We start from the raw sequence: 19,958 nt of genomic DNA, 5'->3' as shown, positions 1-19,958 counted from the left end.
TACAATGGTTGTATGAGTGTGGTATAAATATATGTTGATAATCAAATTTAATTTCTGTTATTAATTTTTTTTTTGAATTTTCGTATTTAAAAAATATATTATCTAAAAATTTAAAATTAAAGATTATAAATAAATACCTATGATATGAATGTGATTATTGTTTATGTTAAACTACATTTATAGGGCTACAATCTCATGTATTAATGTTTTGATTATCATGCTTGTTGTATTTATTTTTATTTTATTTTAAATATTTAAATAAAAAATTATGAAAAATAATATTTTATTAAAAAATAATAATAATTATTTTTTAAAAAATGATGCTTATATTATGTAGTTTATTTTAAAAATACAAACATGTCTGTTTGAGCATTGTATATATGTTACATTATAACAAAGTGTGTGTTTTGTTGTTTTATAAGTTATTTTTACATTAAAATAATTATAAAAAATAATATGTTATTAAAAATTTATCTTTTTTTTTTTTTTTTAAATGATGCTCATATTATGTAGTTTATTTTAGAAATACAAACATGTTTGTTTGAGCACTGTATATATGTTATCTTAGAACAAAGTGTGTGTTTTGTTGTTTAATAATTGTTTTTACATGTTTTTATGTATCTAAAAATTATTCTAATGATTATTTGGGAACATTCATGCATGTATTTCAGACTTTCAGTGCTGTACATTTGAATCTTAAATGACAACTAGTGGGAGTGGCGGCACTGGTAGTGGGACTCAAGAAATGGCTTGGCAACATGGGGATCCACTAACTGCTGACAAGAAGAAATCCCGATGCAAGTATTGCCTTAAGACTTTGAATTCTGGTGGTTCAACCAGATTAAAGCAACATTTGGCTGGTGGTTACAAAGATGTTTCCAAGTGTCCCAAGGTTCCTTATGAAGTGCAAAAAACAATTGCAGCAACTTTAAGGGGAGGGAAACAAAAAAAGGACGAGATGGCATGAAAGCAAAGGGAATTTGAGGATACAGTGCTATCTAGACTTATTTTTTATGTTGATGAGGAGTCAAGTGACGATGAAGAGAGGAGGAGGGTTATGGGTGTTGAGTCACGGGCTGAGTGGAGACAGATGAAGGCTGCAATGGAAGCTAGCAGACAGTCCTTACATGTTGAGAATGTGAGGCAATATGAACAAACAAGGGGAGCAGGTGGTTCGGGGTCAGGGGCATCCATGCCACCTAGACATAGTTTTCAGGGAATTGAGACTGAGAGGACCGAGAGGAGGAGGAAGACTAGACATTATGATTCCACATTTGACCAAGACCCCTCCCTCTTCAACCAACAAGACATCAATCAAAGAAGCATTCCATATATGTTTGCTGGAGGTAGAGAAGGGAGGAGGGAGGAGGAAGCTAAGTTGGCAATCAACAAATTCATGCTCTACAACAACATTGCAACCAATGTAGCCAAAATACCATACTATCAGGGGATGATCAATGCAGTTGCTAGGGCAGGTGTAGGGGTTAAAGGCCCAACAACTTGGGAAGTATTGAATAAATATTTACCCAAGGTAAAGCAGGAGGTGGATGAATACATTGGTTCATTAAAGGAAAAATGGAGTATATATGGTGTTACTGTGATGGCTGATGGATGGACTGGTCCTACTAGACAGTCCATCATTAATTTCATGGTGAGCTGCAATGGAAAGACATCCTTCCTTTAGTTAGTGGATGCCTCAGATAAGATCAACGATGCTGACTACCTTTACAAGCTTCTTAGGGAGGTGGTCCTCGAGGTAGGGCCAAAGAATGTTATCCAAATTGTCACAGATAATGGTGTTAACTTCAAAAAAGCTGGTGAAATGTTGATGAGAAAGAAGCGCAGCATGATCCACCTCTTTTGGACACCATGTGCAACACATTTGATTGATCTTATGTTGAAGGACTTGGGGAAAAGAAAGTCAATCAATACTGTGGTTGAGAGGGCTAGAAGGGTAAGTAATTTTATTTATAACCATGGCTATGTGCTGAAGATGATGAGGAACCACTGTAAGGGTGATCTAGTCAGACCTGGATTGACTAGATTCGCCACCAACTATGTAGCTCTGAAAAGCTTCCAGAAGAAAGTGGTGGGTCTACGCCACATGTTTGCAAGTGAGGAGTGGTTTGGTTGGCGTGGATCTAGCCATCCTGATGCAGTACTAGCCCAACAAACCATTGCTGATGATTCCTTTTGGAGGCAACTGAATAGGACACTAGGCATTATAGAGCCTATTGTGTTTGTTTTAAGGATGGTGGATTCGGAAGAAGCCCACATGCCCCACATATATGCTGCCCTCGAGCAAATGAAAGAGTTGGTTAGAGCTACTGCCCCTAGCTCCTTCAAATCCTACGAGAGAGGATCATCGATAATAAATGGGAGATGCACTTGATGCATCCTTTGCACTTGGCTGGTGAGTCACTTTTAAGTCTTTAAGTTTTTGTTGTATACTTTAATTTACATTCTTAATTTGTTATAAGTTATAAGTTATAAGTTATAATTTATAAACAAGTAAACAACCAAATCACTAAGTCACTAACCAAATTTTTTATTTCCACAATGCAAGCTTACTACCTCAACCCAAAGAATCATTACAAGAATGATCTGGGGCTTGATGTAAAGTTGATGAATGCGGTGCAAGACGTGGTGGAGAAGCTTGTGTCAAATCCCATAATGTAAGGGACAATTAATGGAGAGGTGATAACTTATTCAATTGTTTCTTCAACTTCTTGCATTAGTGCATTAAGCATATACATAATAGAATAATTGAAGAATTGGTGTACAAATCAGGGAGTTCAGGGATGCCTCTGGGAGTTTTGGAAAGCCTTCTGCAATTGCAACTAGGCAAAAAAATGATCCTGGTAAATAGTCCATTACTCTATAAGTCATTAAGTCTATAAGTTTATAAGTCTATAAGTCTATAACTCTATAAATGATAACTGATAAGTTATATAAATATAAAGATTTACTTGCCTAATGCATTCTTATTTTTGGTTATGCAGCTGACTGGTCGGTGCTATATGGAACTAGTGCGCCAAATCTCAGGGACATAGTAATTAAAGTACTCTCACAGACTTGTTCATCCTTTGGTTGCGAGAGGAACTGGAGCACTTTCTCGCTCATCCTTAGTAAGGTACGGAACAGATTGGGGAGTAAGAGGCTTGAGGACTTAGTGTATGTGCATTACAACATGAGATTGAGAGTAGGGCACATATAAGATGATATAGATGACGACAATCGTGAACCGATTGAGTTGATTGATATATTCTACTAGCTCCCCGCAGAAGATGAGGAAGATGATGTCATATATCAGTGGGTTAGGGATCGAGGTGGCCCAGTGCTGGATGGGCCAGGAGGGCAGCCGGATCCTACCATTGTTGCTGCTATGGGCTTTGATGCTGTGGCTGAGCACGTATCTTTTGATGAGGGTCAGGCTGCTGTAGCAGCATCAGAAGGACCAACTGTACCATTTGTGGAGCCACTTGGTCGACTTGAAACAACTAAGGTGACAACTAGTAGTGGGGATTCAGATGATACTGATGATACCAGAGGGCCAAATGGCCTAAGTCAGCCATCGAGTTCAAGTCATGGAGGCAGTCAGGCTGGTCGTGTGTTTGGTGGAAGTCAGCGTCAACAAAGTGAGTCACCTCCACCAGGTCCGAGTCATCCGACACATGTGAACCACAGTTCCACTATCTCTCGGACTTATGCTAGGAGTAGGAAGAGCAGATCAAACCAGAGGCAGGGGCAAACGAATGATGATGCGAGCATGCATGATCTTGAATTCAACATGGGAAGCATGAGTCTAGATCATGGTCAGAGTGATTCACAACAGCAGAGTTTGGACACTTGCCTGTCATCGGGGTATCAATACGGGGATCACAGCACCAAGTCAGATTATAGTGGGTATTCTTCTTATGGAGGTCATACTATTCCTCAAGACCCTGCACCTGGAGAGTACACATATGGGAGTGAAGGTGGGTTGTTAACTGAGTGGTTTAGAAACCCCTACCCACATACTCAACAACAATATGAACAACAACAACAACAATGGCTCTTTCACCCACCCACGATTGACGGTTATCCTAGAGTGCTATTCCTCCAGTATTCTGACATGGAGACATATCAGTTCTATATAAACCGATATAATGACATACTATAGTGATGGGTTGACTTGGGAGTCATATGTGGCCATCGTTTAGAATTAATTGATGCAGAATGCGGAGTGATACTCTTAGTCTTAGTCTTGTAAGTTGTAAGTCGTAATCTTCTAATCTTGTTACTCTTGTCTCTTGTACTTTTGTGATCTTGTCAGTCTTGTGACTTGTGAACTTATGGATTATGATTTATGACTTACTAAGGGCTTGTTTGGTTACATGAGTCTGGAAATTTCAAATATCTAGAGATTTCATCTAGAGATTTCAAATCTATGGAGTTATAATTTATAAAATTAAATGTTTGGTTGTGGAATGAAATTTGTAAATTCATCCTAAAAAATTATTTGATCGACGTGATTTTTGTGAATGTGCAAATGTATAGTTTTTTTGAAATCTCTGGATTTCACCACTTACCCATAAATCTACAGATTTACGTTTTTAGTATAAAAAGGTGAATCTCTAGATTTCATGAATCTAAAGATTTTTACAACCAAACAAGTATAATTCTCAGATTCATGTAACCAAACAGGCCCTAAAAGTCTAAAACTTCTTAATTCTTATGGTTGTAAAATATTGAAGACATTTAACAATTTATTACTTTGAATCTTTGATAGTTTGAACTTTGATCACTTGTTGACTTGAATACTTGATGTGTAATGTTATTGTATTTGATACTTGATAGTTGACAACTCATTAACTTGAATTACTTGATATCTTTACATTACATGTTGTCTCTAACCTTGCATTTCACATAATTTCGATTTTACACATAGGGTCAACTTAGGAGACATAGTTAGGGTTATTTTCTCACAAATCTAAGGCCACCAATGTGTTCAAAAGGTTTTAAATAGGCTAAATACCAAGTTTCAGCCCAACCAGTGCCCTAAAACCCACCGAGATGGGGCACTGAGACTATGCCATTTTTTTGGTAGATCTCGACCGAGATCTCACCTTTTCTTAGTGACAAGATCTCGCTCGAGAGCGAGATCTCCCACCATGGCAGTGAGATAAAAGCAAGATATGCCTCTCACAAGCGAGATAGGGGGTTTTAAAACCCCTTAAACCAAGTGGTTGGACCAGAGATGGCGAGATCTCCCATCTCTCAGACTTGTCTCTCCTCTCGTCTCACTATCTCAAAATAGCGAGATATCTCGCGAGATCTCCCACCATGCCCATGAGATCCTCATGTTGAGGATTCCTGCCACAACTCCCCTCTAACCAAACAAGCCTAGGTGAGAGGCATGTATTACTTGCATATTCCCTTAGGGTGGTAGCTTGACAACCTCATTCACAAAACACCAATTACAATCTTGACTCACCTCTGATTCTGCTGAATTTCCTTTGCTATTTGATTCTGTGAAACATGTGCAGTCAATGAATAATTTCCTTCGGCATTCTAGTTAGGTAGGTTAAAGTCTAAATCGAGCCTTGTTGACTTTATTGAGATTTGTGGACTGCATGATTAATTTTATAAACGCAAAGCCAGACCATGGAAAAATGATTAGGTTGCTCACTTGCGACCTAACAGTCATGGGTTTGAGTGCATAATAGCCTCTTCATGAAGCAGTGGCATGGCTGCATGCATTTTGACCTTCCAGACCTCAGAGTGGTGCGGGCCTTATGCAATGGGTACTCAAATTAGGTCTATCAGCATGGGCCTAAGACAAAGGTTGACACTTGACTTGACATGCCTCTTAATGACAGAAGTAAACACTCTGCTGATTCCAGGGATGACTGAAACACGGATACACAAAATCTCTTCCCATTAATGGTGAACATGCTTCAAATTTTACCAGGATATGTTTTCCAACTGAGAGCAAGATGATATGTTGAGGTCCCCACGGGGGGGGGGGGGGGAATCACAGTTGGCAAGAACCACCAGCTCACAATTGAGATGTCATTTTTCAACTCTCATCCGTGGGCCTTATACTGTAAAAAAATGAAGAATAAAAAAAGAAGGAATTCAGGTACAGGGATTTCCATCATGTGGAAATAATTTGTCTCTATATTACTTTTGAAAATCCAAGTAGATTAATTTGCGATCTCCATGAGATGGGGGTTCCTTCATGCACATTATGACATGGGAATTCCATGGACAAAGCACGTCTATATGATGTAACCGGGGAGGACCCCTGCCCACTTTCCTGCGGCCCTCCAAGAAGGCTGAATCTGACCAGGGGCAAATTGGTCATTTTTCTCTCTTTTGGGGTTCTAATGGGTCTTATTGAATGCAGAGTATGGTTAGGAGTTTGGTTCTACTTCTACTTTTGAAATTGAGTCCTTGGTTGTTAAAGTTACAATAGAGTCCTAGTCTAGTTAGGATTCCTAATTAGAGAAGGAATCCTTTTATTGGATCCAATATGTTAGTAGGATCCTAGATCTACTTTTATTTTTGAGTATGAGTCATTATTTGTTAGGTTATTGAAGAGTGCTAATTAGATTGGGATTTCTGAGTAGTGAAGGATTCCCTATTTTCAGTCTTCTTCCTACAAGGATTCCAATATCTACTTTTATTTTTCAATTGGATCCTTCTAGATAAAATATGATAAGTCCTTGTGGGATTATTAGTCTTTAGTCAAAGGTAGGAGTCCTAGTTTGAGTCTTTTTCTAAAGTTCAGTCCTATTGTGAGTTCCTTCTAAGAGGCTATAAATAAGCTTCTCTAGGTTGTGACAAACAGCTTATAATCAATGAAATAAAGCTGAGGTTGAAGGAGTAAGAGTGAGAAGTCATGGGTTCTCATGGAGGGGACTTGGGGCAGCCATTGAATGAATAATTTCTGCAGAATTTTGGAATTCCAGCTTCCTCCTCCAAGTACAAAATACCCCCTGATACCCCCTGATGTAAACCAAAATTCTAGGGTTTACCTTGTAATGATGTTACCGTAGATTTAGGTTCACTCAAGGATCCTCTTTCAGGGAACCAGCTGTCTCATAGGAGATTTCTTGGAGGAATTAGGGTTTAAGGTGACTAAACAGTACCTTAGATGGGTTCGGCCAGGCTTAGAACCAAAGGGAATGAGGCTTTGAGATTCGTACTGTTGCTGTAAATTAAGTTTCAGGTCTAACAGTAGGTTTAGTTCATTTTTCAGGGGTTTTGTGACTTGGGAGGGGTGATACCAAGGTTCAGTTGCTGCTGTTGTTTGGTTTCAGGTTAGGTTTAATAGTTTTAGAGTTTAGGGAATGCTGTATAGGGTTTTGATTGGGTTGTTGTTGTCTTATAATTTCAGGTCATGTCTAATAGGTTAGGGTCTGTCCTAGTTGGGTTAGGATAGGTTTGAATAGTCTAAAGGGTTTGGGATTCTTGGATTGGCTGGGCTTGAGAGCAAGTGCAGGACAAGGATTGGGGAAGATAATCCTAAAAGGGAAGGTGAATGGAGTTGATGTTGGAGCAATATAGGAATTCTAATGGAACTAGGGTTAGGGTTTTCAAAGGTTGAAGATGAATTGCTGAATTTTTGAATCGTAATGATGAAGGGATTTTTATGAAACTAAAAGTAGGGATCAGGGAAGGGGAGGTGTGTGATCCTATATGGAGAAGAAGGGAGAGGTTGGAATGGGGATCTAGGAGTTCTAGGGGAGGGAGCTGCTGCTGCCGAAGGAAGAAGAAGGGTGGGAGGGGCTGGTGTGGGTCTGTACTTGGGGATTGGTTGATGCTGCTGGAATTGAATAAGGCTGCTGAATTTGAAGATGAAACACTTAAATCCAATGTGCCCTTATGTTGAAAGGAAGAATTGATTGAGGGAGATCTTGTGTTTGGTTGATTTGAGTAGTCTTAGTTGATTTACTTTTCTTTTCTTTTTTTTTTTTTTGTTTCCTTATTGGGAATAGATTTGCCAAGATCTTATTTTTCTTGTAAGATTCATTCATTCCAGGAACAAGTTCCTTTCTTTTCCCTTACACCTCTTCAGGGGGAGAGTCTTTGTGAAGAGGTTGTGTCCTTAATTCCTCTCGATATTCCTCTTGAAATTTTTGCAGACGATCCTCCTTTGGAAGATGGAACAATTGGTGGATGATGTGTAGGGGGGAGCCTAGACTTCTAAAGACCTATCAAAGAAAGCAGAGACTGACTCCTTCTGAACCAAGCTAGTTTGAAGCTTCGGTTCCTAGTTCTGAATAATATGCTCCTCTAGGTGAGTCTATCTCTAACTCTTCTTTTGATCCTACCTTGGACTTACCAATTGCATTGCAAAGCATACGTGAACTTGCACCAAACATCCAATTATGTTTCATATCAGTCCTTATCCCCAGAGTTTCAAAGTTTCGTTTCCTCTTTGTCCTCCGCTTCTATTCCTAACACTTGGTAGGAAGCATTATCTTTAGATAAGGAAATGCGAGCTTTGGAGAAAAACAAAACATGGGAATTGGTGACTTGGCCTGCAGAAAAGCGGATTTTTGGGTGCAAATGGGTGTTTGTGATCAAGCACCTGGCAATGGGACTGTTGAGAGGTATTAGGCAAGGATTGGTGGCATTGACTACTAGAAGACATTTGCACATGTTGCCAAGATGAACATAGTTGGGACTATTTTTTCATGTGTAGTGAATAAGGGTGGTGTCTACAACAATTAGATGTGAAAAATGCTTTTTTTCATGGAGAACTCTAAGAGGAGGTGCACAGGATATTCTACCACCGAGACTCATGGGAAAGTATGCAAGTTGTAGAGGGAATTAAATGAGTTGAAGCAATCTTTGAGGGCGTGGTTTGGAAGGGTTGCATAAGGCCATGATCTCTAATGGCTATAAGTAGACCAATGCAGTCCATACTTTGTTCATCAAAAGAAATGGTTACCACACTACTGTACTTCTAGTATATGTAGATGATATTGTGATCACAGGCAATAACGAGGATGAGATTTCAGTATTGAAGACATTTTTAGAGACTGAATTTGAGATTAAAGACATGGGGAAGCTCAGAGATTTCCAAGGTTGGACTACTGGAGTTGGCGTATTTTGATAGTGGTGTGCCTTTCTCTTAAAGGAAGTATAAACTGGATCTTTTAGAAGAAACTAGGATGCTAGAGCCTAACTTTTGCTCTTGAAGGAAAAAGTAAAACTAGTTGACAAGTAAGGTATTAAAAGTTGGAAGGAAAGGTGATATATCTGTCTCATACTAGACTAGACTTCACATTTGTAGTCAGTCTTGTTAGCCAGTATATGCATGATCCCTACTCCTCTCACTTGGACGTGGTGTATCGTATCTTGAGGTAATTGAAGGCTACTCTAGAAAAAGGGATTTTGATTTCAGCTCATGGACATTTGAAGATTGAGGCATATTCAAATGCAGACTGGGCATGATGTTCATATGACAAGCAGTCTACCTCTAGATATTGTGTGCTTATGGGAGGTAGCTTGATGACTTGGAGGAGCAAGAAACATGATGTGGTTGCGAGGTCTAGTGTTGGGACCAAGTTTAGGGCAATTACTCACGGCATTTGTGAGGTACTATGGCTAAAAGGGCTACTTCAGGAGATTGGGTCAGATTCGGAGGTTCCTATACAGTTGTACTTAGTAAGTCAGCAATGAGCATAGCTCACAACCAAGTACAACATGACAAGACCAAGAATGTGGAGCTTGATAGACATTTCATCTTTAGAGAAGATTGAGGGTGGGTTGATTCGTATCACTTCTTTTATTTCAGACGAGCGGTGGGCTGATGTGCTTACAAAGAGCTTAAGCACTAAGGTGTTCAGTAGTATCATTGGCAAGTTGGACATGATAAACATCTATGCTCTAACTTAAGGGTGAGTGTTGAAAGGAAGAATCGATTGGGGGAGATCTTGTGATTTGGTTGATTTGAGTACTCTTGGTTGACTTTCCTTTTTTCTGTTCTTTCCTTATTGGGAGTAGATTTGCTAGGATCTTATTTTTCTTGTAAGATTCCACACTAAGAAGATTTTATTTGCTCTGTATTTGGTAAGTTTTTAAGTACAAATAAAGCTCCTGTTGTGTCCTTCAGACACAAATCAAGATTCATTCAATTCTTTCAACACCTTCCCAAGAAGCCGACAACCTTGTTTGCCTCCAATCTTCGAATTTTATTAATCAATTCAACTTTACTTACAAATAATGGAGGCTTTGTTTTATAGCCTCAAAAAAGAAATCAGAAAAGGTCCCAAAGTTGGAAAACCAATTAGATCTCTTACTGCCTAACCAATTCTAACTCAAACCACTAATTGACTAGGACTTAACTTGCACAAGGAACCTTAGTAACTTACTCTAGATGACTCCAATTAAAATGCTAAGAGTAGATGTTGGTTCCTTGCAAGGACTGGACAACTCTACTGGACTCCATCACAAACTTGGAACCCAACATAAATAAGAACTCTAGAATAACTTGCAAAACATGGACTCAAATAAGAAAATAGGCAAAACTACCAAAATACCCCTGGTTCGAATTAGGTCCTAGGGTTTGGGGAATCAACCCTAACCCCACCCCTAGCCTACCCTTTCCCTTTCTTCTTTTCCCATCCACAAGCTCCTTTCCCCCATCCCCAGCCCTAGTTCTACCATTACAACCCCTTCCCCGTTGAGAATCACTTCCCCTTCCCTTCACTTACCGTGTGACACCACTATAATCCCTTCCCAACCCTAGGTTAGTAATCCCAGGGCCTCTCTTCTTCCTTTTCTTCTTCTTCTTCCTCCTTCAACCATGGAGCAATTCTGGAATTTCCAGAAATTACAAAACCAGAATTTTAAAAACCAGAAACCCTAACCTAAACTCTAACCTCCCCTACCCAAGACCTAACCCTATTAGGAGATTTGAATCCCCTTCCCTAAACCTATCATTGATGCTAGTATTCAACCCATTCCCTCCCTCCAAACCCTCAAAACTTCTGCAATTCATCTTCTTCATTAGGAAACCTTAAACCTAAAACTTCTATAACAAACCAAAACCTCTACTGAGGTGCAGCCAAAGGGGAGAAACTGAATGAAAAGAAGCTGAAGAAGAAGAAAAGAAGAGAAGAAAAGAGAAAGATTGGAGGGAAGATGCAAAGGGGTAAAGACCTGCTCCAGTAACCCCTAAAGCTTTATTTATAGATGAAGACTAGAGGCCTACTCAGTTAGTAATTAAGAGTACATTCCAAAAGTGAAAACTGACTTTCTAAGACTCTAAAGATAGTTCACAAAAAGGAAAGATAATATCAAACTAAATCTACTAGGAAATCAGTAACTTCCTAATTTTGTAGAACACTCAAAAACTTTCCTATTCTGTAACAACTTTTCCTCCAAGCCAGAGCTTTCTATTTTGAGACAGCTTGCACTCCAAGTTTCCAGAACACCAACTCATCATGACTTGCTCCCCAAGCTTCTAACTTGGCCATCACAACAGCTTCAAAACCCTAAAACTCATTAATCCATTGAGCAAATCCTAAAACCCTTCTAAAGTCAGCTTCTATACTACCTATTGAACACTCGACTTAACCCTAGCCTTGATCGAAACCCTTGAATCTGTGATTCCTATCAAATGCTAAATTCCAAAAACCCTAAACTGTAGAATTCAATTCTGAAATCAAAATTACAGCAAGGTTTCAGACGATTCAACAAACCCTAGACCATAAATCATAGCCAAACCTAATCCTAAACCTTTCCTAACCCTAGACCCCCATAGCCAACTCATTCCCTTCAACCACAGGGTGCTCTAAGCCCTAGAAGACTGCAGACTCTCAGGAAAAGGATCCTGGAGTGAGCCTAGGTCTAGGGTATTGCATCAATTAGCCAAACCCCTAGATCCTGGTTCACGTCACTACATGTTTGATGCAACATGAATATTTGTTGCATAATGTTGATAGATATTTCAATTTACATCTTCGTTGAAAATTAGCATCCTCAACTTATTTGGATAATGCATAATTTCAGTCGATGTGTTGTCCTCTTGAAATATTGTAAGACAGACACGTACAGAAATCCGATTGAAATAGAGAAATTTATCCCAGTTCTGCCACGCCATCATCCACCCTGAACTTTTCCACTTCATGCTTCTTGTACATGGTGTTCTTGAATTTACAAGGACCCCAAAGAGTATAATGATCTTCATTTTAGCATTTTCTGAAGTTCAAAAGGAAATCCATTTCTCATAATATTTCTCCAAGCCCAATGAAATTGTTGGTTTCACATTTGTTGGAAGATTTCTCTTGATGTTTCTACTTATGAAGGACTATACTTTCTGCTAAAGTAAAAGTTGGAGGTTGTGAGTTGTGACCATCAAATGTTTATCTATCTGAATATGAGAGACTATTTCCTATCCTAAGAAGATACTCTGCAGCTTCTAATACCAGATATTTGACAAGAGTGCAGGTAGTCAGTGGGTTAGGCAGAGAAATACCCTCGCCAAACGGGAGAGCTATTAGAGGAGCTATACAGACGGATGCAGCTATTAATTCAGGTATAAGTTTTAATTATCTGTGCCATACTACCTGATCCAGTTATGATTTCAATATACCTGTAGTAATTCTATTCCCAATTTTACCAGAACTCAGACATCATCACAAGTGAAGGTATCATAATAGAAAAACATAGCTGATTGATTTATCTTTTTTAGCTATTTGCATTGAGTGTTTGCTTCAAACTGAGTGAAAATGAAGTGCTTGGGCTCCGTTTGGTTGCAAGGTTGGTTACATTAATGTGAGGAAGCTCTTTGTTTGGATATAAAATATTATATAAAATTTAAAAAGAAATTGTATCTAGATAGATTTACAAAGTGGCGACTGACCAGATCCACCCCCATTTTCTCAAGCCCACTCACTTAGCTGTCTGTTTAATGACTGGACCCTTCTTTTTCTACAGCTTGATTCTAACCCCTGTTGAATTATTAGATTAGAAAACCCTAATGACTTTTGTAGGTGCTCCTCTTAGTAGACAATTAATGACCACTAAGTAATGTAAATCCAATTCTAGGGTTAGGGTTTCTTGAAAAGATTCCCAGAACTAAGGATCCACTTAGGGTCAGCAACAACAATAAGAAGAACCCTTGTCCCAACTAAATGGGGTAGGCTACATGGATTCTTGCCCAAGCAGATCTGTTTAAGGTCATACTAGTATAAGGCCTAAGCTATGCATATCCTTTCTCACAACTTCTCTTAAGGTCATTTTAGGTTTGCCCCAAGCTCTTTTAATTCCTTCAATCTGGATTAAAACACTTTTCCTTACAAGGGTATTGATAGACCTCCGTTGAATATGACCGTGCCACCTCCAGGGACTTTCTCGAAGCTTATCACTTATGGAGCTACTCCTAGACCAGCTCTAATATGATCATTCCTTATCCTATCTTTCCTAATTTTTCCAGTCATCCATCTTAGCATCCTCATTTAAGCTACACTGAGTTTTATCTACATGATGCTTCTTAACAGCCTAACACTTTGCACCATACACCACAGCTAGTCGTACAAAAATTGTATGGGATACCTAAGGGTTGCTCTGAAATAGATGGGAGTTGGATGGAAACACTTGGGAATACTAGATGTGCTCTAATGAGATGATGGGAAAAAACCTAAATAATTAAGAATTTCCCATGGGGATGATTTTGAGATATCCAAAGTCAATATGGGATGTGACAAAATAATTGGGAAGGAAAAATATTATTCTTAGAATTGGTAGAGAAAAAGTTAATTAATTTTTGGATCCATATGGGTATGAGTTGAAAGGGAAAATTAGAGGAAACTTTGAATGGGAAACAGTTCAAGAACCTGAAAAACTTGGGCAACTTGGTTCTTTCTTTTCTTTTCTTTTCTTTTCTGTTGCCGTGAGAGAGAGAGAGAGAGGAGGGGCCGCAGGGTGGGGAAGGGGTCTAACAGGGTTGTAGGAGAGCATAGGGCAACTGGGGTTGTCGTGGGGGGCTGGGGATGCGTCTGCTTAGGTGCGGTAGCAGGGGTGGCAGGTAGGAGAGATTGCACAGAACAGGGGAGGGGCAGGAGGTGTCTTGCTGGGATAGGGGAGGGCGAGGGAGTGGCTGGGCCTTGCTGGGAATGAAGGGAAAGGGAGAGAGAGAGAGTCTGCAATGGAGTGGGGTAGGTCTCCTAGGCCTGTGCGGAGAGAGAAGGGTGGGGGAAAGCTGTGGGTGAGAGAGAGGCAGGGGAAGGGGATGGGGGTTTCTGTACTTGTTTGCTTTGCTGGACTTTAAGAAGACCATTTGAATGCTTTGAAGCTGTTGGAAACAATTCTGGAGATGCTGATCCTTGAACAAAACTTTTAATCCTCAAGCATGGCCCCCTCAACTAGAAAACCATGATCCTTAACTCCATTTTATTCAATTATCAGACTTAAGAATTACAAAGAAATAATAGGCTATTTATAGCCTACTAAAAGACTCCGACACTTAGTGGGATTCCTTAACAGATTAGGTTCCCACCACATAATCTGGACTCTTGAATTAGAATCTAGAAATCTAAGACATGTTGAAAATAAAAGATAAATTGACTTAAAACTATATCCAAATAAGTTCACTTGAAAGAGAACTCCTTAGGATACTCAACTACTAACTTAACGTTAACTCAAGAAGCAAAAAATCTAAATGGAACTCTAGTAATAAATCTGGAATTAATTCCATCAATTGAAGAGCACTGAAAATGCCCTAAATACCCCTACTAGGGGGTTTGGCCACCCCATGGAGGCTTCGTGGAGCCATCTAGCGGGGTCCACCTAGGGTTTCCACTCATGGTCACATCTCTTAGTTTCTACATTAGGACAGATATCATGGTGCTGCATTTCAAGAAGAATTCACTAATTGCTTGTTAATACTCTTCAGTATATTGCCCATCGATCTGTGACATATATGTTCTGAATTGGATATAAACCTTTCTTTGGCATCTCAAAATCCATGTTGATGAAATATTAAACCTTAGATTTCCATATAAAGATGTGATCTGAGCTCTTGAATTAGGATTGCTCTACCGTATCTGCCTGATTGCCCATAAACTTGGATATGGATCTTCTTCTCTAATGAGCATATGAAGACCTGATGTGATCTGGGCTCTTGGATTAGGATTGATTTTTGTTATATGATGGGTAAATAGCTGCCTGATTACTCATAAACTTAGATATGGAATCTTCTTCTCTAATCAGGAGATTCAGGATAATGGTAATGTGGTAGTACTTGAGCAGTTGGATATTTCACCTAATGAAGTGCAATTAAATGTTATGGTGTAGCAAGCCACATCAATACAAAGACACCCACCCAATTTGAAGATAAATGGGCAATTCAACATATAAAGAGCTCACCTTGAGCCAAATATTTGGAATATTTTAAAGCATTTACATCTCACGGTGCCAATCTGTCAATATACTGTGATTTAGTGATAATGCCAGTGATTATATACAGAGCTCTAGCCAAACAGAAACCACCAGAATGGAACTAAGGTCATACTCATACCTTGCTCAGCTTAATGACTTTTTCAGTTGACTTTACGTGCAATGGCCATGCTAGAGATGACATTAGTCTACATACCCCATTGCAGGAAATGGTTCCAGAATGCATCTCGAAATTGCCAGATCTCTCTAGATTTGTTCTATTTTGCACGACCATATGAGAATCGTTGCATCTCCTCTGGCCAGTGTTGAAAAACAGGAAGTCAAATGCATTGAAACACTCACTAGAAGAACTAGGTTTCGTTAGTTTTTCATTTTTTTCAAAATTTTCATTATATCATCTTAAAAGGTCCTCAAACTCCCTTACACTGTGTGAACCTATGAAATTACCATTTCAGAGGCTACACCAGCCTTTACCTGAAAATGCCCAAGGTTACTAAATGAGGTGTCCCATGCTGCTGTATGGGCTCGGATACTCCTGTATCACTGCCAACTTGTTGCATTACTGCCAAACACTATTGGACCAATCCAGTTCCTCCAACATGTTTGACCATAGCGATCACCATCTAACAACTGTGAAAACTGCAACATAATGCCCCAAATTTTTTTTGCATTGCCACTGCTGCCACCAAATCAACACTAATGGGTGACAGGATAGAGAAGAAGAAAACAATAAAGAAACCCGAGAATACTCGTAGTTGTAGCAGGTTAAGAGGGAAAATAACACTCATAAGAAGAAGAGAAGAGGAAGAGAGAAAGGGGGGGGGGTGTGTGTGTGTGCAGCGAACTTACATCAAGCTTTGGTTCCATCTCTTCTATTCCATCCTCAATAAGTGTTTAAACAATAAAAACTACTACTTCAATTAAAACTAGATAAACAAAAACAGCAAGCCTTGTCCCAACTAAATGGGGTTGCTACATGGATTCTTGCCTTCCAATCAGCTTTGTTTAATGCCATTCTAGATATAAGGCCTAAGCTATGCATGCCCTTAAAAGCTGATCCTAAATATCCTACCCAAATTAAAAATCTGTTGACATAATTTTCTCAATAAATAACTAAACAAAATCCTACATTTCCTTTAGAACTCCCACGCAGAACAGCATCTCCTATTTTATCTCCTCGCAAGCTGGACTTGGGCACACTAAATAGGAAGAATAATCTCCTAGTCCTAGGTTACTGTTCATATTACTGTAGCGTGAACTGTAACTGGTTGTGCTGCATCAAATGCTTTCTTAACACTTATACATCACCTGTGAACATTGTGCTTTATATGCTCATGTTGAATCATGAAATTAGCAGAAGGATGCTTCTATATTTGTTGCCAAGTCATAGTGAACGTTATGCATCCGCATCTCACATTAAGTGCATACGTCCAACCCATCATATGCACAAGGTTCTGCAACTCAGCTTTTGACAAGCTAGAAACTGAGATATGGGTCAAAATTGGTTGACATCTAGGATTTTGTCCCGGCCGACTCAAGGAAGTGGTTTCAAGGCCTAGGATATTTTTTAATACAATATTTTCTATATAACCTACTTTAGTGTGAACTAGTTCCCCCTAACACCCCCCCCCCAAAAAAAAAAAAAAAAAAAAAAAAAGAAAGAATTTAAAGTAAAAAAAAAATATATGAATCATCTCAATTTGGATGTGGTAGTAATGGGGCGACAGAATAGAGAAGAAAGGAGATAGGGGGAAGAAGGGGAAATTTGTGAAGAATTAGTCTTGAAGAAGGGGCAAAAAGAGAAGAACACTCTTTAAGAAGAAGAGAAGAGGAGATAGAGAAAGGGGACCTGCAGACCCACACAACTAAAGCTTCAATTTATCTTTTTTCTATTCCATTGCCTTCTTTTCTTTTGCAATATAAGGGCCTATTTATAGCTTGGCTAAAGCTTTACAAGAAATAGAAACTTAGTAGACTAAAAATAGAAATTACTAGGCTTTATATTTCATCCACATGCATAAATAACTAAAATATAAACTACCAAAATAGAAACTAAACTGAGGTCCTAAATCTCTCGAAATAAAATCTTCATAAAATCTAATCTCGCACCCCGCTAATCTTCTATGAAGCACAAAGGGCTGTGACATTGTTCACATACACAGTGATGTGAACAGTGTTTTGGCCTTCTTTCTTCATGTTTTTTCCTATTGTTGCAGTCCTAGTTGACTGGTGAAAATTGTGGAGCAAGGGTACCTTCTATTTTGACTAGTTGGTTGGTTGAATTGGCATCTAATGCTAGTTTGAATTGGTCCTAGCTGGTTGTCCTGCATCAATTCTCCCTCTCTTAAAAAACTCGTTCTCGAGTTTCATATAGAAGTTTGCATCATCATTGGCACCACAAAAAAGGATTTTCCAAATGGTCACAGCACGTTTCGGTCACAATCAGTATAAAAAGAAATTAGGGAAAAGAAAAAGGAGGGAGGAAAAGTTATAAGGGATTGAAAGATCTCAAGGAGGAGAAGAAAAGTAGGGAAGAGAGAAAAGAAGGTTGAACAAACTGCAAGATAGGAAAGAGATTCACCCAGGTTGGAGAGAGTGATATTAATCCCAGTGGTGGTGAATAAGTGGTGAACATAGTAGGCAGGAAGACCATAGAAAGAAGAAGAAATAGAGAAGACAAATCCAAGAGTGAAGAAAAATTAGTAGGGAAGGCAGATCATAAGGAGAAGGAAATTAGCAAGAAGACGAGAGCAAGATTGAGAGAGTGAAAAATCCAATAGACCGAGAGAGTTACCCAGTTTGGGCTCTAATGCCAAATTAATGGGGAGGACTGAATAGAGAAGAAAGAAGGAGAGAGGGGGAAGAAAGGGAAATCTGAGAAGAATCAGTCTTGAAGAAGGGGAAGAAAGAGAAGAACACTCTTAAGAAGAAGAGAAGAAGAGAGAAGGGGGGGCTGCAACCCACATAACGAAAGCTTCAATTCATTATTTTTCTATTCCATAGTTCTTCTTTTCTTTTGCAATGTAAGGGTTTATAGCTTGGCTAAAGTTTTACAAGAAAAAGAAACTTAGCAGACTAAAATAAAAACTAATTTCCTAGTAACTAGTGACATTAGAATCTTATGGATTATAAAAAAGAAGACAGTAGAATCTTAGGGAAATGGAAACTAATCAAAATTAGAAATAGGCTTTATATTTTAGCCACATGCATTAATAACTAAACTAGAAACTACCAAAATAGAAACTAAACTAAGGTCCTCAAATCTCCCAAAAAGAATTTTCATAGAATCTAATATTGGGCCGCACAAATCTTCTAAGAACCATTCCCAATATACCAAATAAAAGGCTGTTACACTGTTCATGTGAACAGTATTTTGGCCCTTTTTTTTCACGTCTTCTTTTATTGTTGCTGTCCCGGTTGACTAGTCAAAATTGTCGAGCAAGGTGACCTTTTATTTTGAATAGTTGGCTCGTTAAACTGGTAATGCTGGTTTGAATTGGTCCTACTTGGTTATCATGCATTAGGTAGTGATTTCTTTTATCAAATTTGACAGTGCATATTATTCGTGGACGTTCGTTGGAAACAAGAACAAGCATGTAGCCAAGTTTTCCAACAAATCAGAGATTGCTAAATTTGATTTATATTGAAGAAGTTATCTTTTGATCAAATTTATTTTGGTGTCTGGAATGTTATTTAGAATCCATATGAATGAAAATATTCTTTAGAAATAAAATCTTTCAATAATTTTACCTACCATAAAAACTCCAGCTTTTGTTCTTCAACTGAGGAGTTGCTTAGTCTGCTGTGATGTAGAGGCTCTTACTTGACCTGGTTTGACATAGAGGTTTCTCTGCAGCTACTGACAGCTTTGGGCCAAGGTTTTCTAGAGCGAGAACCAAAGTCAAATGCAACTCTGAGAGCACAAAGTTCTAATTTTTCAGGCATTTTTAGTCAAGAAATAAAGGGGGGAAGGTTAATGCATAGAAGCTTTTCAACTACTAATACATCACAATGAAAAACTTGCATTGGCAATCAAATGGAGCCCTTTTATTACTTAATTTCATTTTCCATCTTGCGCTACCTTGTGAGACATCAATCTCTTCTCAGACAGAAACATTTCAGATGCTATAGTTATTCAAGGTCCTGATAAATTGAAATCTGTGATAGGCAACTCAGGTGGCCCATTGATTGACTCATATGGACATGTCATTGGAGTTAACACTGCTACTTTTACTCGCAAAGGTAATTATTAGCTTTCCTCATTCATGTTTTCTTTGTATACTGTATGTCTTCTTGATTAGTTTCAGCATTTCTGCTACTCGATCTCTTAGAATTCTAAAAGAAATAATTAGAACAAGTTGCAATACGACAAGGAGTATTATCAATAACTTGACTAGGAGATGCTATTTTAAATCTGTAATGTGAAATTGAGCCACTGGGTTTGCCCTCCCCCCCCCCCCCCAAAAAAAAAAAAAAACAAAACAAAACAAAACAAAGGAGAAAGTCTGCACCATGATATTGCACACTTTTTGGAATCCAGCAGACGTGTTTATTTTGTA

General features: G+C 38.7%; 2 protein-coding genes across 5 annotated transcripts in view; both read left to right on the top strand.

The window, feature by feature from the left end:
• The window catches only part of DEG5 (DEGP protease 5), a 31,397-nt gene that overhangs the window by 10,666 nt on the left and 773 nt on the right, over nt 1–19,958 (top strand). For 2 of the 3 annotated variants that reach the window (XM_089167927.1, XM_089167926.1), the window contains exons 6-7: nt 12,451–12,538; nt 19,567–19,641. In XM_089167927.1, the coding sequence (XP_089024053.1) occupies nt 12,451–12,538; nt 19,567–19,641 (163 nt within the window). The other variant, XM_089167928.1, reaches the window with a different exon arrangement.
• Nucleotides 667–4,369, top strand: LOC149005296 (uncharacterized). Of its 2 annotated transcripts, none has more exons than XM_089168653.1 (2): nt 667–2,413; nt 2,567–4,369. In XM_089168653.1, exon 2 carries the CDS (start codon nt 3,386–3,388, stop codon nt 4,160–4,162), a length of 777 nt encoding a protein of 258 aa, XP_089024779.1. In that variant the 5' UTR covers nt 667–2,413; nt 2,567–3,385; the 3' UTR covers nt 4,163–4,369. The 2 variants fall into 2 exon arrangements, with proteins under 2 accessions (XP_089024779.1, XP_089024778.1); XM_089168652.1 differs by having other exon boundaries at nt 667–2,861; nt 3,003–4,369.

Source organism: Hakea prostrata, chromosome 9 (genome assembly GCF_041222555.1).
Source record: "Hakea prostrata isolate BN-2017 chromosome 9, UWA_Hpros_2, whole genome shotgun sequence".
In the NCBI taxonomy this organism is placed as follows: Eukaryota; Viridiplantae; Streptophyta; class Magnoliopsida; order Proteales; family Proteaceae; genus Hakea; species Hakea prostrata.
This window is presented reverse-complemented; position numbering and strand designations above follow the sequence as displayed.

Excerpts from the sequence above, each read along its gene's own strand:
- LOC149005296 (XM_089168653.1), top strand. The coding sequence starts at position 3,386 with ATGGGCTTTGATGCTGTGGCTGAGCACGTATCTTTTGATGAGGGTCAG.